General features: G+C 39.9%; 2 protein-coding genes across 6 annotated transcripts; one reads left to right on the forward strand and one right to left on the reverse strand.

Moving 5' to 3' along the window:
* The first annotated feature begins 361 nt into the window (after positions 1 to 361).
* Positions 362 to 13,030, forward strand: phf11 (PHD finger protein 11). 3 transcript variants are annotated; one of them, XM_016673087.1, is made up of 18 exons: positions 362 to 726; positions 2,000 to 2,104; positions 2,200 to 2,333; positions 2,414 to 2,442; positions 2,953 to 3,014; positions 3,163 to 3,233; positions 3,319 to 3,368; positions 3,476 to 3,540; positions 3,649 to 3,671; positions 4,725 to 4,798; positions 4,874 to 4,944; positions 5,045 to 5,067; positions 5,207 to 5,241; positions 5,338 to 5,393; positions 5,529 to 5,673; positions 6,775 to 7,164; positions 7,576 to 7,647; positions 12,532 to 13,030. In XM_016673087.1, exons 1-18 carry the CDS (start codon positions 385 to 387, stop codon positions 12,684 to 12,686), a joined length of 1,902 nt encoding a protein of 633 aa, XP_016528573.1. In that variant the 5' UTR covers positions 362 to 384; the 3' UTR covers positions 12,687 to 13,030. The 3 variants fall into 3 exon arrangements, with proteins under 3 accessions (XP_016528573.1, XP_016528575.1, XP_007555567.2); XM_016673089.1 differs by having other exon boundaries at positions 5,210 to 5,241; XM_007555505.2 differs by lacking the exon at positions 12,532 to 13,030 and adding an exon at positions 8,318 to 8,945 and having other exon boundaries at positions 5,326 to 5,393.
* Positions 10,302 to 18,259, reverse strand: LOC103140374 (RCC1 and BTB domain-containing protein 1). 3 transcript variants are annotated; one of them, XM_016673090.1, is made up of 13 exons: positions 18,088 to 18,259; positions 17,008 to 17,017; positions 16,392 to 16,560; positions 14,684 to 14,834; positions 14,438 to 14,604; positions 13,852 to 14,010; positions 13,641 to 13,748; positions 13,314 to 13,456; positions 13,037 to 13,227; positions 12,090 to 12,216; positions 11,855 to 12,006; positions 11,636 to 11,766; positions 10,302 to 11,397 (listed from the first exon to the last, which is right to left on the reverse strand). In XM_016673090.1, exons 3-13 carry the CDS (start codon positions 16,515 to 16,517, stop codon positions 11,257 to 11,259), a joined length of 1,596 nt encoding a protein of 531 aa, XP_016528576.1. In that variant the 5' UTR covers positions 16,518 to 16,560; positions 17,008 to 17,017; positions 18,088 to 18,259; the 3' UTR covers positions 10,302 to 11,256. The 3 variants fall into 3 exon arrangements, with proteins under 3 accessions (XP_016528576.1, XP_007555569.1, XP_016528577.1); XM_007555507.2 differs by lacking the exon at positions 17,008 to 17,017 and having other exon boundaries at positions 16,392 to 16,557; XM_016673091.1 differs by lacking the exons at positions 17,008 to 17,017; positions 18,088 to 18,259 and adding an exon at positions 17,246 to 17,267 and having other exon boundaries at positions 16,392 to 16,557.
* Positions 18,260 to 19,584: the final 1,325 nt, after the last annotated feature.

The raw sequence follows: 19,584 nt of genomic DNA on the forward strand, positions 1-19,584 counted from the left end.
ATTTATATTCATGAATTCTTCCGTATTTCCACCTGTCTGCTGTTTGTCTATTGTCAGCCTGTCTGTAGAAACCGGTTCAAATGTCCAATGTCTGTGGATTTTCTCCTATTTGTGAATTTCATTAATGCAACAAATGTTTCTCAGTGTAAAAACCCAGAGACCACTGTACTAACTTATTCCCTGTGCAGGGGGTCATTTTCTGAATGTAGATAATATGTAATAATAACTGTCTGTCATGAGATATTTGTTAATGAAAATGCTATATTGTACACTAAGTATGGTGACGTCACTACCTGGTGACTTGTCTAATTTTTTTACATAAACAAATTGTTACAAACCAGTGATTGTGTTTCTCTTTGACGCAAAGCAGCAGAATCCCTGGAAATGAAACTGAAAGTATCCCGTACTTGGTTGCCACATAACTTGACGTTTATGTTTCACTCCGCAATGTTCTCGCGAGGACTGGGGGAACTGTACTGGGGGCCTGCTTTGAAAGTCTGGCAACCCCGGAGGGAAGTCCTGTGTAGTTTGAATAGCTTACGAAAGAGAAGTGGAGCCTGTCCGAGTGGAAGTAGCTGTGTGTTTGGGGTTTATTTCGATGTTTTTACTAGCGTGGAGAAAATGAACCACAGCCGCAAGTGCGTCCTCTGTCATCGGCCCGATGAGACGACAACAACCGGAGCCTTATTGAAGAAAGAGCAGGTCACGGCCCACCAGAACTGCCTGGTAAATATAAATCACAGAAGGATTTCTGTCAGGAAACCGCCTGCAAAAGAAAACCCTGAAGTCCGCAGGAAGTAGAGAGGGTTTAAAAAAAAAATGGCGGTAAAATTATTTGAAGACATTTGAGTTGCAACAGCAGTGAGTTGGTATTTAGTTAAATTTTAAAACTGTGAACAAAAACTCTAAGGTGAAGATGCGCTTTTTACAATGACGAGTCGGTGGATGAGAGTAGCGCAGCATATTGCTGTAATTTTTAAAATAAACATACATATTTTGTGTGAAATGTTATTGCAATGAAAATGCAAATAAGGCTTTAACCAGAAATGAAAGTAAGCGACTGACTCTGATGGGGCTTGGTTTTTGGAAACGGGGGATCAAGACATCGATTAGTAAATTCACAGAGGAGGGCAGAATAGCCAAAAAAAAATGTAGTCAGCCAAGAAATGACTCCAGTAAAAGTCATTAGACAAAAACATTATATTCTGGTCTTCTAAAGAGTAAAATTAATACGCTTACACATAATGACAAAATATCAAATTCAGGCTCAAGAAAAACTTCCTAATATTTTATTTTTCTACATAAAACTTGTCAAGCTAATGCAATTGGTAACATATTTACATGTTTAAAAAAGGGCAAAGGACTTCCAGTGATAATAAATGTTTTACTCTATTGATCTAAATGACATTAGAATAACAAAACCTTTGGACTAACAATAATTTTCACTTAAATACACAGCCCACTGTAGGTGAGTGTCTGTGTCTGGTGTGTTTTTGGCAAAATAAACAAAAACATGTTTTCATGTTCATTCAGTTCAGTTAGTATCCAGCAATTTTACTCAAGTAAGATTAGTGGTACTTCTTAATATTAATCAAGTAAAAGTAAAATATACAGCGTAGTAAAATTTTAACGTACATTTTTTCCCCAAAAGTTAGACAAGTAAACTTAGCAAAGTAAGTGTGTTGGGAGTCCCAAATACAGCACACAGTAAGGAGTATTTGAGAGGTGAGTCAGGTTGTCATCCAGTCAGTTAAACTAATAAATACATGAAATAATCTATGTACATAAAGTGCATTGGCCGATATAATATACGACTATTTAAGGAGCAAGTAATGCTAATAGGTTAACCGTGAATAAAAACATACTTTGACGTTGGTGGATGCAATGTGACAAAATGTGAGAAAGCTCACGAATTGCCTGTCGAGTATAACGAGCCTTAAATAAGTTGCGTCTTATCGTGTTGGCTTAATCTCGGAGACTTGTTTTGTGTGTTTTCCAGCTCTTCTCGTCGGGCATTTTTTGCACCAACACGCCAGAGTTCGACGACCTGTTCGGCTTCTCCGTTGAAGACGTGAAGAACGAGGTGAAGCGAGGAAGCAAACTGGTGAGGACCGTCCGAACCTTTACGAGGTGAACAGATTCCTCCTGTCTGTCTGTCTGGTGTCTCTTTGACTTCACCAGTCATCCGCTCTGTTTTAGTCATGTAGACACTGCAAGAAGAAGGGGGCCACAGCGGGGTGTGAGGTGAAGCGCTGTCAGAAGACCTTCCACTACCCGTGTGCCATGGAAGAGGGAGCCAAGAAGTTTGAGGATACTGACAATGGAAAATATGGGTACGTCTGGTACGAGGAAAATAGATTCACGTTCTAGAGAAATGTCTGTTTTTTTTGACTTTATTTTTGTTGTGCGACAGACTGTACTGCCGACTGCACAGTGATCCAGGTAAGTGTTTGGATCTGCGTGTTTTCATGCGTTTGTTCTTCCAACAAATAGGGCTGAAACAATTAATCGGATTAGTTGTGATGCATTACTGAAATAATTGTCAACTAATTTGTTAATCGATTAGTTGACAATAGTTGATTAAACTGAAAAGGAAATTTGCTGATTAAACGAGACACTCTGAGCAGTAACTAAGCCAAATCTGTACAAAATATTTTGCACTTAAGAGAAAAAAAAAAATCTTAGTCTGTAAATAAGTTACAACTTCCTCTAATTTTTTTAGGCATTGAGATATTTATTTTCTTATTTTGAAAAAAGGAATTGATTATTTATTTATCTGCATCTTTTAGTCCATTTTTTAAATTCTGTATAAAAAAGCTTAAGCTGTTATCGAAAATCTGCAGAATGTGCTAAAAAAAAATGTATCCAATTAATCATCACAATAGTTGATTACTAAAATGATTGCTTCTTCTAATAATTGATTTATTGAACACTTCTTTTTTTCCTGGCCAGAAAATCGCAAACCCAAAACGCCCCGAAACTCCAAGAACCCAAATAAAGCCGGACCATCAAAGGTTTGTATTCAGGTTTATTAACACATTTGCAGCTGATATTAAAGGTAATTTCCCCCGAAGTTATCTCCAGTTATACATAAATGCAAATCCTTTTTTAGAGTTCTGTCCCTTGTGTAAAATTACGATACCCATGTTCTGTTCTCATGAGACTTATTGCCTCACCTGTGAGAGGAAAGAAGGAAATATCAGCTTGGACAGTTTATCTAACAGCATTGTCATGTGAGTGTCTCACAAACATCCGTTCTTTTATTTCCACTTCCATTGTTACCGTTCTCTCAGCTTACAGGTTTGTGTCTTTTTTAAGGATGTTCTGTGCCAAACATGCTCCTTCATCGCTGCAGACGAAAGCCAACGGTAAGAGCTGCTTCAGGCTCGCTTGTTTTTTTTTATTATTGTTTTTTTTTTTTTTTTTTTTTTAAGTTTCATACATTTTTAGTTAAATCTTTTAAACCTTTCTGCAGGAGATCCCTCAGCTGCCGCGTGGTCGTCCTCATGCAGCGACTCGTCAAGTATATCACAGACCAAGGTTTTTATACATTTTTTTGATTTGTTTGTTTTTATTGATTTTTTTTTTACCAACCCAACTATTGACTGTGGTTGTTGTTTTGTTTTTTGTTTTTTTGTTGCTTTTTAGAGACAGCAGAGTTTTGATGAAGAGTAAGTAACAATCCACGCTCGAATCAAATCTTTGAAACTGAATTTATTTATTTATTTATTTTTTTTTTTAATCAAATTTTCCCGCTTTGCAATATATGTGAAACAACACAGTGTTGGGAAAAATTGTCCTAATAAAATGTCTTTTATTTTCTTTTAAAATAAATTATACTTTTTTTCCTTCTTAATGATGCCAGAAACGCCCCTGGGAAGTTACAGTGATGCAAATAAAGCATCAAATGGTCACGTAATTTAAAAAGCTGACATAATCCCAAAAATAAAATGTGTATGAAAACTGAGGTGAGACAGAGAAAATAAAAAAATACCCAGCGTTTCTTCATCTGCATCAACAAAATCATTAAATGTCCCAAAGCTTAAAAACCTCATACTAGTTATTTAAAGAACAGTGGATTATGTGGCGGAAAATGTCGTTTAGTCTGACAAAACCATTTTTTGTAAATGATTGTTTGTGAACGTGGCTTGTCACCACAAACCATGGAAAGAGGAAAAGAACAAGAAACATAAAACATCTCGTCATTTAAGTCAAAAGCAAAGGCTTTTTTGATTCAACGGCATTTGGCAAATATTATTGGGGTGAAGGTATCATTTTGAACCTGTTTAAATTAGAAAACAGTTACACTAAATAGAAACTTGAGCTCCATATCCCGTTTTTAGATCATTTAGGCCGTTTGCTCTAAAATCGACTCCATCCTGAAATAATAAAAAAAAGAATAGTACAAAAGAATAGGACAAAAACAAATGGATTCTGAAACGTACGTTTTAATGAGCGGCGGTGGCAGCAACGAGCTGTGGGACTGTTTTCCCACCGACGGACAGTATTATTATTTTAATGTCAGCAATTAGGCAGCTAAAATTGCGACTTGATTTCAAACTCGGATGCAGGCTGGATTCAGGATGGACAGAGTAGCCTGACTCGTAGTTTCTATAATAGCCCCCAAAGGTAAAAATGAATCATTAATATTTCTTCTTTGAATCGTTCTTCCGAGTGAGTGAGTTAGTGGGAGCTAACCTCTTCCTTTGACCTCTTCCTCACAGGGAAGAAGACGGTGTGTTCAGGAGGAAATCGGTGAAAAAGAGCAGGTTGTTGTCCGGAGATTCTTCAAACACAGGTTAAAACTCGTCCAGTCATAAAATAGAAACTATTGTTGTTGTTTTTGTATTTACGGTTTCTTTGTTTCCTGCAGATGAGGAGGGACTTATGCCGCCATTAGAGTCAGACTTTGAGGAAAGTGCGACATTTGTGCAAGAGCCCGAAGTAGGCTGGATATTTTTTTTTTTTTTTTCTCCACTTCTTTGGGAATGTGATTATTAGAGCCTGAATATGATTTAACAATCTCATGTTTTTTGCCTTTCAGTCAGCTCTCCCTCCACTCACCAGGTACCACATCATGCATTTTTACTTTCTGACTGTTCATTAATGTTGATAAAATTAAACAAAACGTCTGAAGAATTAATATTTTTTTTTCATAAATGTAAATTATTATGCACAACTGTTCCTGATGTTTCTCCTCTCACAGCAGGGAGTCGGAAAAACCTTCATGTTCCTCAGCAGGTGAACCCTCGCACCAGAAATATAATCAACATTTTATTTTATTTTTCTAATCTGTCTGTTTTTTTTTTTGTTTTTTTTTCCCAGGGTTTCAGGTAGAGAATATGAATTCAGACTTAAATAACAACGACGACGACGACACGCTCACACACTCTGTGAGTTCTCAATCAGGCCTTCAGTGCAAATTATTTTGTCTGGCAGCTTCAACGTTCGCTTTATGCCACTTCTCCGATTCGGCATTGATAAAACACGACGGTTTCGTGATGCGACGTGTGTCGTTTCCTCTCCAGGATGCGGAGTCCGAGAGCTTGCTGTGCCCGGTGGCGGCCGGCGCCGAGTTCTCCCCGGATCCCGCGGCTCGATCCGTAGCTGACGAGCGTCTGCAGGTTCAGCTGATGGAGAAAGCAGTGCAGACCATAAAAAGAGAAAACCAAGGTAGGATCTCCGTCAGTTGGTGTTTCCTGCGTCTGCTTGGCGACGTGCAGACTTACAGCTGCTAGTGGAGAGAATCTGGGCGGTTCAGCGCTTTAGTTGCTGATTGATTACTTCATATTTGTAAATCCAACCAAAGGAACCACACAAGGAAATCAGAAAAATGCATCTCGTCGTCTGACGTGTGTCGTGGAAGAAATGACTTTGACGAGAGTCTGGATGAGAAGAAATGTATTAAAACCTTACAAGATGAGAACAGAAACAGAGTCAAGTCTGTTCTGACTGACAGTGGACCTGGCTTCATTTTATAGGTTCTGGTCAGAGAGGAGACTTGATTGGATCACAGATGTGAATCCCTGACTGTTATGTGACAGGGATTCTGTGGAGCCCAACACAATTTGTCTATTGTTAAGGAACCAATAGAGGGGGATGTCATGATGAGACTATGCAGATGACCTGAAGCAGAAGAGGAGTGAGGAGCAAAAGTTAGAAGGTTTCCCACTACACGTGTCGATTAGTTTGTCCATCCATCCATGTGAGCTTCGTTAGACTCCACATGTTCATGTTTGCAACATGGATTCAGTTCGAGCCTCGTCACCAGAACGGAGCAGCACCGCCCGCCGTTTGGTGTGTTGTAGGGCCGAAACGGTCAGTCGTGATCAATCGATTATTTCAAGCACTGACTAATTTAGAATTTCATTCTTCATTAATTGGAGCGTACAGACTGAAAAAGTGACGTTTGCTGAAAGAACGACACCCTCTGAGGAGTTATTAGCGAGATTTGCATTCAAGATGAAAAAAGTCTTTGTAAATATGATTACTCCTGACGTTTCCTAGTAAATTAATGCTGATATTGCATTTTAGGCAATTATATATTTGTCTCACTTAAAAAAAGTTATTTATTTATTTGCATCTTTTGATGTTACATTTCTGATATTGTATAAAAAATGGCTAAAGTGGTTAAATGAAAATGTGCCAAAAAGAATTTCCGATTGACAGAATAATCAATCACTAAAATGATCATCATTTTGTCATCACAGTGTGTTTAGATCAACTCATCGTTCTAAACCGGCTGTGATGACGTCGCTCTGTCTCTGTCCTCAGAGTCCAGACACGAGCAGCACGAAGAACACCTCAACGGATGGTCCGTCCCTCATCAGAGCGCCGCCGCTGACCCTTACCCAGAGCGCTCCAGCAGCGCTCCGCCGGGCACCAGCTCCGACTTTACCACAGCGCCATCCAGATCCAACTGTGCGACTCTCCTCCCGTCCCCGCCCCGACCCCGTTCAGCCGCCCCAGGCCCGTTCCCTCCCGGCGTCCCTCCTCGCTCTGAGCCCTCCTCCACCCGAGCTCCTCCCTCACCCGACGTCGACTCGGCCGCCTTCTGGAGGAAATGCAACGCGGCTGGATGCACGCAGGCCATCTTCACTGAGTTTATTAGAGAAGTTGACAACATTTCCAGCAGAATCCAGTGTGATCAGGCCAGCCGGGAGGGTAAGGAAAAGAGAAAACTGAGCTAATTTATGTGCTAAACACAACTACAGCGACTAAGTTTACCGTGCACTCCTGGTGAAGATTGATAAACAGAGCATGTTACTTATTTTCATTACAGCAATGATGTGTTTAGAAAAAAAGTATAATTTACATTTGAAACACCGACTTCTATGGAACAGATGTAGTTAAACGTTTCTGTCAATGTTTCATTTATAACCCATGACTTCCTGCTTCCCTGGTGAATGAATATGATGTGACATATATTTCATTTAAAAATAAAAAGGCTTAATAAAATGTTTAGGGTGTCGATAAATGTGGTGTTTCAGAACAGTTCTTACTCACCTCCACCAGGAGGGCCAGTAAACGTGGAGCACAGCGTCGGTTTAAGAAGTGAATTGATTTTCTCCACAGATTATGACCGGGCGCTTTCGATGATGCTGGCTTCTGGAAGACTTGCAGACCTCGTTACCAAGCAGGAAGAAGGCAAGTCGGCTTCCTCCCACCGCCTTCATGTTAAATCGTCAAAGAAAACATTACATTGTGGGCATTGTTACTTCCTTCGGCTGTTCAGAAATAGGCCGAAGTACTCCTGTCATCCATCGTCACTGGTGAAATGAGCAGAGTTCATTAACTCCTGGTTAATAAACTTCCTTAAACGTGTCAGCTGCACTTAGTTTCAGCTCGATGTGTCCTCACAGGTTGGGCCAAACCATCTAGTTTAATACTCAGTCAAATTTGTATGTACAAATTTACAGCGAGAATACGTGCATCTGTTCTTTCATATTTGAAGATTTAACATTTGTCCAGCTGATCTCAGTTTCTTTAAGACAAATGAGCAGAGCTGCAGCTGGATTCATTTAAAATGAAAGAAAAACAAAACAATAAAACAAAGTCCAGTGGTGTTTGGGCCTGCAGGGGTTAATTTGCTCTTCCTTCTGTGTAACTTACATAAATAGTTTAAATCAATCTGCAGCCTCAGCAGGGAGTGTTGCTTTTCTGTTAAGTCTCCAGAAAATGTATAAATGTCATAAATTGGGGGAAACTGTAATCCCCCCCTTTTTATGTGAATAAATTGATTATTGAAGCTGTAATAAGTCTGTAACTAAATTGTCTTGGCTTGCAAGCAAGTTTAAATTTTCACTCTGATCTTTAGAGTTGGAAAGGAGACGAGTGGAGCTGCAGCGAGCGTCAGCATCTCTGAAGGAGGCCGTCTCCGCTCTGAGACGATGAGACGTGTGGCACACAGCATCTCCTGGTTTTAATTTACAGTTTTACTCTTTAGTTTTTATATTTTCGTAAAGATAAGGAAATTCAAGTAACTGTAGTAATATCAGGCTTCCTGTTTATGTGAAAACAATATTTTTAAATGTTCATTTCTGTAAAGTTCCTTGTATGTTTCAGGTTGTTGCTCTATTTAATGTATGTTTTTATTTTTCATGTTTTAATGCACCGTTGTTCATTATGAGATAAAAAAAAAAATATTCATCTACTGCGTTTAAAACTAATTTACAAAAATCTGTTTTACTTTTTTTAATGTCCTGAAAGATCACTGAGCCTTTAAAATAACCGTTTACACTGACGCGTTCAGGGACTGTTTGGTTTTAAAGAGTCTGAAACGTTGAAACTTTAATATATGCACACGTTTGGTTACGAATTCATTTTGAAGTGTTTTTGATACAACTCTTTAAATCTAAATATTTGAAAGTGTAACGTTTGTGTTTCGTTTTTCTTCCTGCATCATTTTGTGACTGGAGCTCTTGCATGTTCCATGGACATTTCAAGAAAATCCATTCTTCCTGAAATACTATCCCCTTTGTGCACAGAAATACCTTTTAACACACCTCAGTTTGATTCTGCATCACATTTTATAGTGTTACCACATGGGTCATTACAAAGTGCTGCACACTTTTGAAGTTACATAATATCATACATATTTATTTAAAAATCTTTGCACAAATAAAAAATGAATGGAGTGCCACCGCTATGTTTTGAGTGGGGATGGTGCATTCAGGGTCAGTGTTGGATTTCAGTCAAATTCTTTTGATCTGCATGTAAACAAAGTACTTACATTTTGGTTTTGTTTGGTATTTTCCACATTTGCTGTGTCTGTTACTGTGCCTTTAAAAAGTATTCATGCCTTTATATGGTTCATCCTTTTATTTCTTTAATGAATCAACATAATTTGGCTTTTTTTTTTTTTTTTAAAAAAAAAAAAAAAAAAATACCCCTCTAATGTAAAAGTGAAAACCTCAACTTGAAAGATGGCCACAAACCTGCTCTAGTTTTCTTTTAAAACTTGAGAATCTTCCAGATTTGGGTAAATTTGTTGAGTGCACAGCGAAAAGTTTCCCCGTTAACAGATTCTTCCACCTGAGCTGCGAGTCTCTGCTGCTCCTCCAGTGTTTCCAATGACCTCATAGCTGCTTCAAATTTGCATACTGAAAAGCTTTTCTGATAAATGAAAACAAAGATTTTGTAAGATTAAAGTATGTTAGGTATTACTAATCAGCTCTTAGTAAATTGGTCAAATATGGAAAAGAAAATCTTAGCATCATTAAAATCCATGTTAGAAAAGTGTGGAATTTTATTTCAGTATTTTCCAAACTTATTTTTCCCCATCCTATCGTCTAAATGCTGCCTTTCTTTTTTGGTATTTTTTATTGTCCTTAAATCCTTTCTTACTTCCAGTTCTCATGTGTGACCTAACTTTATATCCTTGAGAACACGGCAAGCGGCTTTTATTGGCTTTTTCCAACTCCAGAGCGTTTCACGGTACCGTCAGTCATTCACCCACTGCTGCCCTACGGCCACCACCGGCTGGCAAAGTGGCGAAAGCATCTTGACCTGGGATGTAGTGGACAAGTCACCAAGTGGGGATTTGAGCCAGCGACCCGCTGGTTGCAAAAGAACTTCCTAAAGCACTTTCCTCCTGTCCTCCCCTCTCTTCCTTTGAACTTCCATCCTTTATTCCTTCATTCGTTCATGAAAGCTTCCTCTTTCTCAAGTTAGAAAGACAAAACTCTACAGAGACTTGGAGTGGAGTGACTGTGTTCATAGCAGAGGCATTTAAAGCACCACTCCATGAAAAAATGTCATCTGAAAGAAAAAAATAAATAAAACAACCCAGTCAAATTCTCTCTGGAGGAACATCGTCAGGAGGATCTGTGGGGGAGAAATATCGTTCTACCTTTAATATGACCAGGAGTAAAACATGTTTATAGATAACAAGCAGAGAAATATTTTTGTTAATCTGTTTCCACAGGTCAAAGCATTTGACTGACTTATTATTCAGCATCAATAGAGAAATAATTGTTGATTTTCAATGTCCTGCAAAGAAATAAGTAAAAATATATTATAATACTCAAAAAAAACAATAATACTGCTGAATGTAATTGTCAGCGTACATCAGAGATTTAAGAAGGGGAAAATATATAAGTTAGCATCAGCAGTTATGAAGCCACCAATGAATGTCACTGACCATGACCTCATCCTGGTGAGTAAAACTACATAAACTTAAAAAAAAACCAAAAAAACACCTTAATGAAACAAATCAATAGATAAAATCCACTAAACCTGAAGAACTATTCTTAGGCCTCTTTGTAACTCAAGTTTCTTTGGATCGTTTTACCAGAAAGACTAAAAGGCACTAAGAGCTCAAACAGGGGGGTTGACCTACACGGATGAACCATCAGTAATTTCCTCTCATTAACTACCAGCAGAGTCTCAACCTGCAAAGCATAAAAGTAGACACTAAACTGATTCATTCACTTAAATTAAAAACAACAAAAGCCAATACTTAAAGTCTTTTAAGTTAAACTAAAATAATATAAACAGCAGCACTCCTCTCTCTCCTGCCCTACACAATATGTGCAAATTAAGAAGCAAGGCACTGTAGGGAACCAGCTGCTGCTCCCAGTGTGAAAATGTGTGCGACGCTCTCTCATGTTCGGACCCGGCGCCGACACAGACGGCCAGAAGGGGAAGTTTTCCACTGTGCAAACGTTCCAAGACTGGATTTAATGGTTTGCAGGAAAGCTGCTCTGGAACTGGAGTTTCTCTGCATGCGTTCCCATCGCTTCCTGCAGTCCGGCTTTAGTTTTTGAAGGCTCCACAGCGACTCGCTCGACAGATGAAGTCTTTGAGCAGATTGCCGTCAATCTGCCAGAAAGCAGTCGTCTGGGTCACCTCGGTCAGGTGGTTCACGCAGAACTTGAAGCAGAACTCCTCCAGGTCCTAAAGGGAAAAGAAAAAGATTAAAAAAAGAGCTCGTTTTGGTGATGAAAACCACAGACATTCACTACTCTGAATGTCTGTGGTTTTAGGGTGTTACGACAAAACTGTGTTTTATTTCAATGACCAGGATATCGCATGTTATTTTAGGGACAACTCATGCCCACTTTCACATTAATCAACTGTTTGCTTGCTATGTGAGGCTTGGTAAAGAACGAACAAACGTGCTTTGAAGACCGACCTCGGCATCGTAGCGCACAGCGGCGGACAGCAGAGAGAAGGCGTTCTCCACCGTGATCCCCCTCTTGATGATGTGCTGGCACAGACGCTTGAGTCGGTTCTCGCAGTAAGACGTGGCCAGATCCAGCAGCCCTGAGGGAGACACAGACTGGATCAGCAACTAGGGACGACACGACAAATACAAGCCGAAATCAGGCTGCGAGCTGGATGTGTGTCTGACCGATGGCGTCTTCAGGAGACAGCTCCACGTTGTCTGTGTAGAGGAACTGGAGGAAGGCGCGATAGACGGCGTAGGAGAACTGGTCTATCTCAATCACCTCCTTCATGTCCTCGTTCCAGTGGGATTGGAACATCGATCGGAAGTGTTCGCACCTGGACGGCAGAGACGGAGGACAGCGGCTGCACAAAACGCTCCACGCGTGAAGGCTTGAACGTCCGGACGGAGAGTTTCTGACCTAATTTTGAGGACCGCTTTGTGGACGTAGATGTATTTGCCATCAACGCAGAACTTGAGGTCGGCGGTCTCTGGGTTATCGAACTCCTTCTTAAGAGCCTGAGCCACAGTGAGGAAGTCATCGTGCTCTGATGGGAGAGAAGCACCACAACCAGAAGTTTACATACACTAGGAAAAAGAGGGTGTGTTTTTTTTTTTCTTACACTCCAACAATAAAAACAGAAATGATTTCCATGATGATGAAAAACAAAGAAAAATCTTTAAATTCAGAAGCTTACCTAGTAAAAATGTCTTTAAGCAGTCTGCTTTACAATCCAGCATTTTAACGTTACTTTTGGGGTAATGGCTTCTTCCCATGTTGGTACAAGACAGCTTTCATTCATTTGTTGTTGTTTGTTTTTTTTCAAAAGACTTTTTATAGCACTGTTGCCTTTCATTGACAGGAAATGAGCAGAAATACAAGGAGGAAGGCATGCAGCAAAGGTCTCCAGGTCAGGAATCAACTCTGAATACCGAGGCCTCTGTGGCGCCTGCTCTACCGCTTCACCACGCGATGCAATGCAAGACTGGTTTTTATCAGGATAATGACCTCAACTAATTGCAGCATCTTCACAAGGTTGACTTTTTTTTCTTGGTGTTGCATGTTTGAACAGTTGAATGTGGTTCTTTCAGGAAATAGGGAATTGACACAAACCAAAACGCCTCAGGATCCAACTGGAAAAGCTGTCAGCAAAATGTGACATGACTCAACAACGTTCAGGTTATCTGTGTTAAATCAGATGCAATAACTGTAACCGGCTTTGATCATTAGGAATGCAGGGTGGAAAGGTTGAGATCAGAGGCAGAAAAACGTGTAATTGCTGAAATGTTAATGGTGAAATGTGCTCTACAAATAAAATTTGACTTGACTTGGTTTCTCAACTGCCAACCCCAAGTTTCTCATCTCACCCATGGAGAGAGGCCGCCACATTACGGAGGGCGTGGCGAAGCACGCAAAGACGTCGTCCGTGCAAGAGAAGTGTGTGAGGTGAGGCAGCACGATGGACTGGCCGCGGCACTGGCCCCACATGTACACGTGGCCGCTCTGGGTCTTGGCGGCAGACGTGTGGGTGGAGTGGCAGGCGGCGACCTCCACGACCCTGTAAGGAAACGGACGGAGCAGTTGGACGGAGCAGTCAGACGGAGCGGCGGCCGCAGGGATCAAGAGTTTGAGGGACTCCATCACCTCTCCTTCTCCGTCAGGATCTGAAGCGGGCTCAGCTGGTTGCTCTTGTTGCCTGTGCCCAGCTGTCCATACGTGTTTGCACCCCAAGCGAAGAGCAGACCCTCGTCTGTTAGCGCCAGGGAGTGGGCGTAGCCGGAGACGATCTGGGCAGAGAAGAACTTCAGCAACAAACTGAGCCCTGAATTTTTAACCACATGCTACTGAATAGGGAATACGTTCGTCGTCTGCGTACGACAAGCGAGAAAAGCTGCAGATTACAGAAAAACAGTGAAAGGGTGTGAATATTTTTCCAAGGTAGTTTACATTTGACTCAGCATTTTCTCTCACCTGTTGCACACACACACCTTGCAGACCTACGAGTCGACAGGGAGACAGCTGGTTCCCGTTATTCCCAAGCCCGAGTTGCCCGTTCCCGTTGTAGCCCCACCCGTACACCTGCAGACAAATGAAAGGCAGAAAAATGAAAGGCATGCGTCACAGCAGGGTGGCAAACAGCACCGGCTCTGCCTAAAAAAGAAAAAAAAAAAAAAACAGTCACCTCTCCGTTGTCCACCAAGGCCAGAGACGAGGTCTGACCACAGACGATGCTGATGGCCAGCTTGTTCTGCAGGCAGCTGGAAACCCTGCGAGGCGTGGGCTGGTTCGCCGTGGAGCCGGAGCCCACCTGGCCGCAGTTGTTGTAGCCCCACGCGTACACCTGGAGGACAAGGTGGCCACATCGTCAAGGCAACCAGCTGAACTAAAAGCATGATGACCAATAGCTTGGTCACATGAAATCCTGCTTAAATATACTGAAATCTGTAGCTGTGTGAAGAAAAATTTCAGAGGGTTTGAGAGCTTTCAGAGTAACGTTCAAAGCACAAAGTGTGGAAAATTCTGCTTTTCTGCCAAAATGCAGCTTCTGCTGTAAATTAGCTTGAAGCACAATAGGTTCCTTTGTCCTGAGCTTGTTTTCCAGACTTCAGCTCACAGAGGATTATTCGTGACTGGACTTTAGTTCCTGCTCAACACTCCCTCCAAAACAAAAGCAAATCTGCTTTCTGCAGAAACTCTGGTTAAATGCAAAGACCTCTGTTTATGTAAAATGCAAAAACAATTTGCTGAGTTCATCCCAGGAAACTCACTTCTCCAGAGTCAGTCAGAGCCATGGAGTGGTGGGAGCCACAAGCCACCTCCGTGACCTTCTTGTTGATCAGGTTGGCGGACACAACCACCGGAGCGACTCCCTGATTGGTCGTCCCGTTTCCAAGCTGGCTGTAGCCGTTATGTCCCCACGCGAAGAGCTCTCCGTCTGAAACGCACAAGCACTTGTCGATCCAGCCCAGGTTTTGTGTTTGCGGTGAAATCGGGGACGCGTTCTGTGACGCTACCGTCTGTAGCCAGCAGGACGTGGGGCCCGCTGCCGTAGCTCAGGCTCACCACCTTCCTGCCGCTCAGGAAGTCCAGCTTCTTGGGGACGATGGTGCTCTGGCTGTCCCCCGTCCCCAAGCAGTTGCTGCAGTTCAGCCCAAACACAAAGACCTGGACATGCAGGAGAAAGGGTGGGGACGAGCGATTCGGAGGCTTAAACAGACAGAATTATTATGAATCTAAGGAAGCTCTAAACAGGGGGGTTATTAGCCTTGATTTAAAGGAACTCAAGTGTCCTTTAAATCAAGGTTAATGTCTTCTTGTCAAATAAAAACTTTTCCAGGCTTGAATTTCACTATTTTTCAGGACATTTTTGAAAACATTCTCAGTTCTTGAAGACTAAACATGAAACAAAACAGGATGCTGAAGCTATTCCACAGCTTTTTTTTTTTTTTTAAATCAACGATAAAACTCATAGTGATTTTTAAAAAAATCACGTCAAAACTTATCTGGATCTAATTATTCGACACATGTATATTTGTGATCGGTAACATTATTCTATTTATAGTGTTATTCTATTTGGGGAAGTTTCAATGCTTTTGCAGCTAAAACATAACCAGCTTAAAAGCATGATCTAAAACTGTAGCAGCCATGTTTTTTTGTTTGTTTTCTGGATGAGTCTTTTTCTTTTTTAATGAATGAGTTGGACAGAAACTTAAGTATTGACGTGGATAAAGAGAGTAAATTATTATTATATAAAGTGTTTTATTTCTCAGAAATTCACTTTTGTGTCAGTTAGATAAAAAGGAAAAATGGATTTTAGTTTGAAAGCATAATTTTGCTTTCTACTCAACTGCATGAACTCTGGACCTGTTCAGCTGAGCAGCTGCAAGTGTTGATATTTCCCACCAAATATCAACACCAGCAGGAGGCGCTGCAGGGATCACAGCTCACATTATGAGAGAAGTTTTATTTAAGCTTCAGACACCAAGGCTTACAGCAAAAAATACTTTAATCTGACCTCGTTTTTTTAAAAAAACTCAGCTACTGAAAAGATAAAAAAAAAAAAGAAAGAACAAGTTCTCACATGCATTTCTGAACATAATGTCAGATTTAATCATCAACCAATTTACATTATTAGGAGTAACCGTCTGACTGCAGCTGGTGTAAATAAGATGCTGTTCCAGTCATTGTTAGCATGATTGTCACATTAATTATGTTTAAGGCTTTCAGTGAAGTTTTTGGGCCTGTTTATATTTTTATATTTTTTCAGGATGAAACCAATACACAACACACAATAGATGTATTGTGGATTTTCTCTAATCCATGCAGGATCGAAAGTATGCCTACACCCCCCACAATATGCGGTTTAAGGTTCCTTAGCAAGATTTACATAGATATATATATATATATATATATATATATATATAAGTTGTAAAATATATAAAGTTTTGGTCTCTGGTCATTCTCTTGGTAAAAAATAATCATATTTGCTATTGTCAAAGGTTAAAAAGATCGTTTATAACAGCAATAGATTACATAGAAAACTCAGTAAAACAAGCAGAAAATAGTGATTAAAAATATTATTAAATGAGATCCTGTGCAAAAAAATAAATAAAATCAGTAGATATGAAAAGTTATGTTCTAGATAACGTCCTAAAACACAATACATCACCCCTTGCGTAACGAACTCAAACCAGAAAAAATGTGTTTCCTGTGACCTCTCACCTCGTCGTCATTGGTGATGTAGATGGCCTCGTTAGCAGACGAGCCAAACACGCAGGCCTTCCTTATTGATGGGAGCTCCTCCGGTGCCATAAGGCTGAAAATAGGCCATTTGGTTACATCCACCATGATGTGCTCGCTTTGGCCGGTACGTCCCCAGCTGCTGTCACTGTTTTGAGCGGATGAGGGTGCATTCATTTAGACATCAGAAATAATTTTCCCCTTTGTCAACACACTTAGACAATCACACAAATATTCAGGAATCTGGATCAGTTTTCACATTCTGATCTAATACGAGTTAAAGCCGAACACACACACACACACACACACACACACACACACACACACACACACACACACACACACACGATAGAGATTAGACATAGGCCGCATCACAATGTTTCATAATAACTCAGAGATAAGGCAATGATTTAAAGGGAGTAAAAATCCTCCTGCTTTAACTTTTAATCTTTAACAAGAATGTTTCAGCTCCAAACTCACTTAAATGACAAGATGGGAAACAAGCCGGATCTGATATGGAAGAAGAGTTTTTTTTGCACCTGGAAGGATTGTCGAATATCACTTTAGTAATTAGACAAATTTATTACCTTCAAATTTCAGTGTTCAGTTCATTGAAAAATAAATGGAAGATATAAAAACATTAATAGATCAAATGTGCAACAAAACATCTTCTTAATAGCAGCTTAATGTATTTAAGCTAATTTGCACAAATTAATTTTCATAAGACACGTGTCAATCATTAATCTGTAAATTATGTCGATTGTGTTAATGAAACTAAAACTATGCAAATATTTTTTATTGTTTTACTTTATTTAGGTCATGAATGTGAACTTTACCTTTTTTTGCTTGCTGTAAATCCTTTTCTATTCCACTTTAAATATAAAAGCTCTATTTGATACAAACATCTGAAGAAAAAAAGAACAAAGTAAGAATATCCATTCAATGAAACTGTTATATTGTGATATATTTCATTAACGGAAAATGTAATTAAAATTGTTTGTGTTAAGAAAAAATGTGACTTTTTAATCATTGGCCAAAGGATTGGTGCATCTCTACTTAACAGTAAACCTGCGGTACTGTCAAAATTAAAGCAACTACCAATTGTTCTACAATGGAAACAATATCTTAAGTATTTTGGGGGTGTGGCAGTGGAGTTAAAGTATTTTACAGAAAAGTCTAGCTTGTCCCTTTAATTTCTCCACCGACCCCCACATTCTCCTTCCGCGACAGCTTTGCTAAAACATTTGTTTACGAAACAAATTATAATCCTCAGCAGATAACGGGTTTGTGTGAACTGTGGACTAAATATGAGTTGGAGTTGCAGACATCAACGCTCTGTTGTGTAAATGGTGAAAACGGGACTCGGGCTGACCTGCGCGTGTGTGTGTGATGAGCAAACAGCAGAAGCTAAACGCTAAACGCTGGCAGGGACAGCAAGCTGGAAGCTGCCCGTTAATGTTTGCCTTTGTTACAAACACATTATTCAAGCAAAACACCGGTCAGCAAAAACACTCAAGAGGAGCTGCTGCTGGACTCGTCTGATTGGAAAAATCCGTTCTAATCTAGGTCGCACGGCAAAGAGAGAGAGAGAGAGAGAGAGAGAGAGAGAGAGAGAGAGAGAGACAGACCGGATAACAGGAAGAACATTGAGCGTAAAGAAAGGATATAATTCGCTCACCTTTCTAAGAGGAAGATATTCCGTCTGACAGCTTCGGCATGGCGTGCGGAGAGGTCGACACCTCTGTAGGTTTTACTTTCTCTGCTGGAACAGAAACGACAACTACTGCTCCAACTGGCGTTTGTTTGGGGAAGTGGCGCGAGCAGAACACGTCACGTGACCACGAGACCAAAACAATCGAGTTCGGCTTCCGGTAAGTAGAACAGCAGCATGAAAACTCGCTCGAGATTTTTACAGAAGGGACCTGTGAGAACACCAAAATGGCACTATAATTTATATTTTATATGAACAAAATCTATAATAGTATCAGGACATTTTTTATTAAGGGATATCCTCTCAGAAAACAATATTTATACAGGTCATCAATAGAGAGTAAATATCTAGAATGTGTAACAGATATAATCTCAAATAAAATGCATTAAAGAGTATTTTTATTTGCTAAGCATCTATTTATGTCATCTTATTGAAAGTGTAATTAAAACTATTATCAATATGTCATGATCGAAATCGTAAATATTAAATATGTTCTATTATATTCATAAATAAAGAGTAATCTGAATAAACTATTCATCAAAAATAAAATTGGAATAAAAAGAGAAAGTAAATTTAAGACCTGCTGTGATACAAATGTAATGTCAAACATCATTATAAATGCTTTAATATAAATAATACAGAATTTTAGGGCTGAAACGATTCCTCGAATGATTCGAGTACCTCGATTACTAAAATATTCATTTACAACAGCCCTACAGAATTTAATGAATTATTTTAACATTTAGTTATTTTAATTATGTAATAAAGTATCTGAACATTTTAATGATCAAATTTATTAAAGTAATGTATGCATTTCCAATTTTGTGGAAATTATTACAGATATACATTTGCCTTATTGATGTATTGCATGACGACACTTTGTCTCTCAACTATATATGCAGTTCTTATAAAATACCGAATGGCAACATGTTTGGAACATGAATAGGGAAAAAAAAATTCAACGTAAAGATTAGTCTGAAGGATGTCTGCAGACGCTTCTTTCAGACATGACAAACTCTAATGTCGGATACTGCTGCAGACAGAACAGTAACAGAGAAGCAGAGGAGGAATTAGATGGCCTCTCTGTGCACAACAGCTAAACAGATCAAGAGTCCGTCTCCATGTTGTCACCAGAGAGAAACCGGCAGCATGACCTGCCGGCGCTGACTGAGGTCATCAGCTGAGCAGTTGCCAAGCTACAAATGTCTGTGACACTCTGCAGCTTTTCAACAGAGCATAAAAGGACTTTTCATCTCTATTATTTATTTATGGAGTCGCTTTTCCCTAATTATAGTTCAACAATGTAATGCTCGCCTTGAGAATGAATCCAGTATGAGTCAAACGTTCTGCTTTAGGAAAGAATTTCCCTACTTCCAAATTCCCTTGTGCATGTCTAGAACGCGATAAAATTGTCTTATGACAGTACTCGGTCATTTACATTTCTGAATTTGTGGATACCATCGA

This window comes from Poecilia formosa, unplaced genomic scaffold (genome assembly GCF_000485575.1).
Source record: "Poecilia formosa unplaced genomic scaffold, Poecilia_formosa-5.1.2 Scaffold70, whole genome shotgun sequence".
In the NCBI taxonomy this organism is placed as follows: Eukaryota; Metazoa; Chordata; class Actinopteri; order Cyprinodontiformes; family Poeciliidae; genus Poecilia; species Poecilia formosa.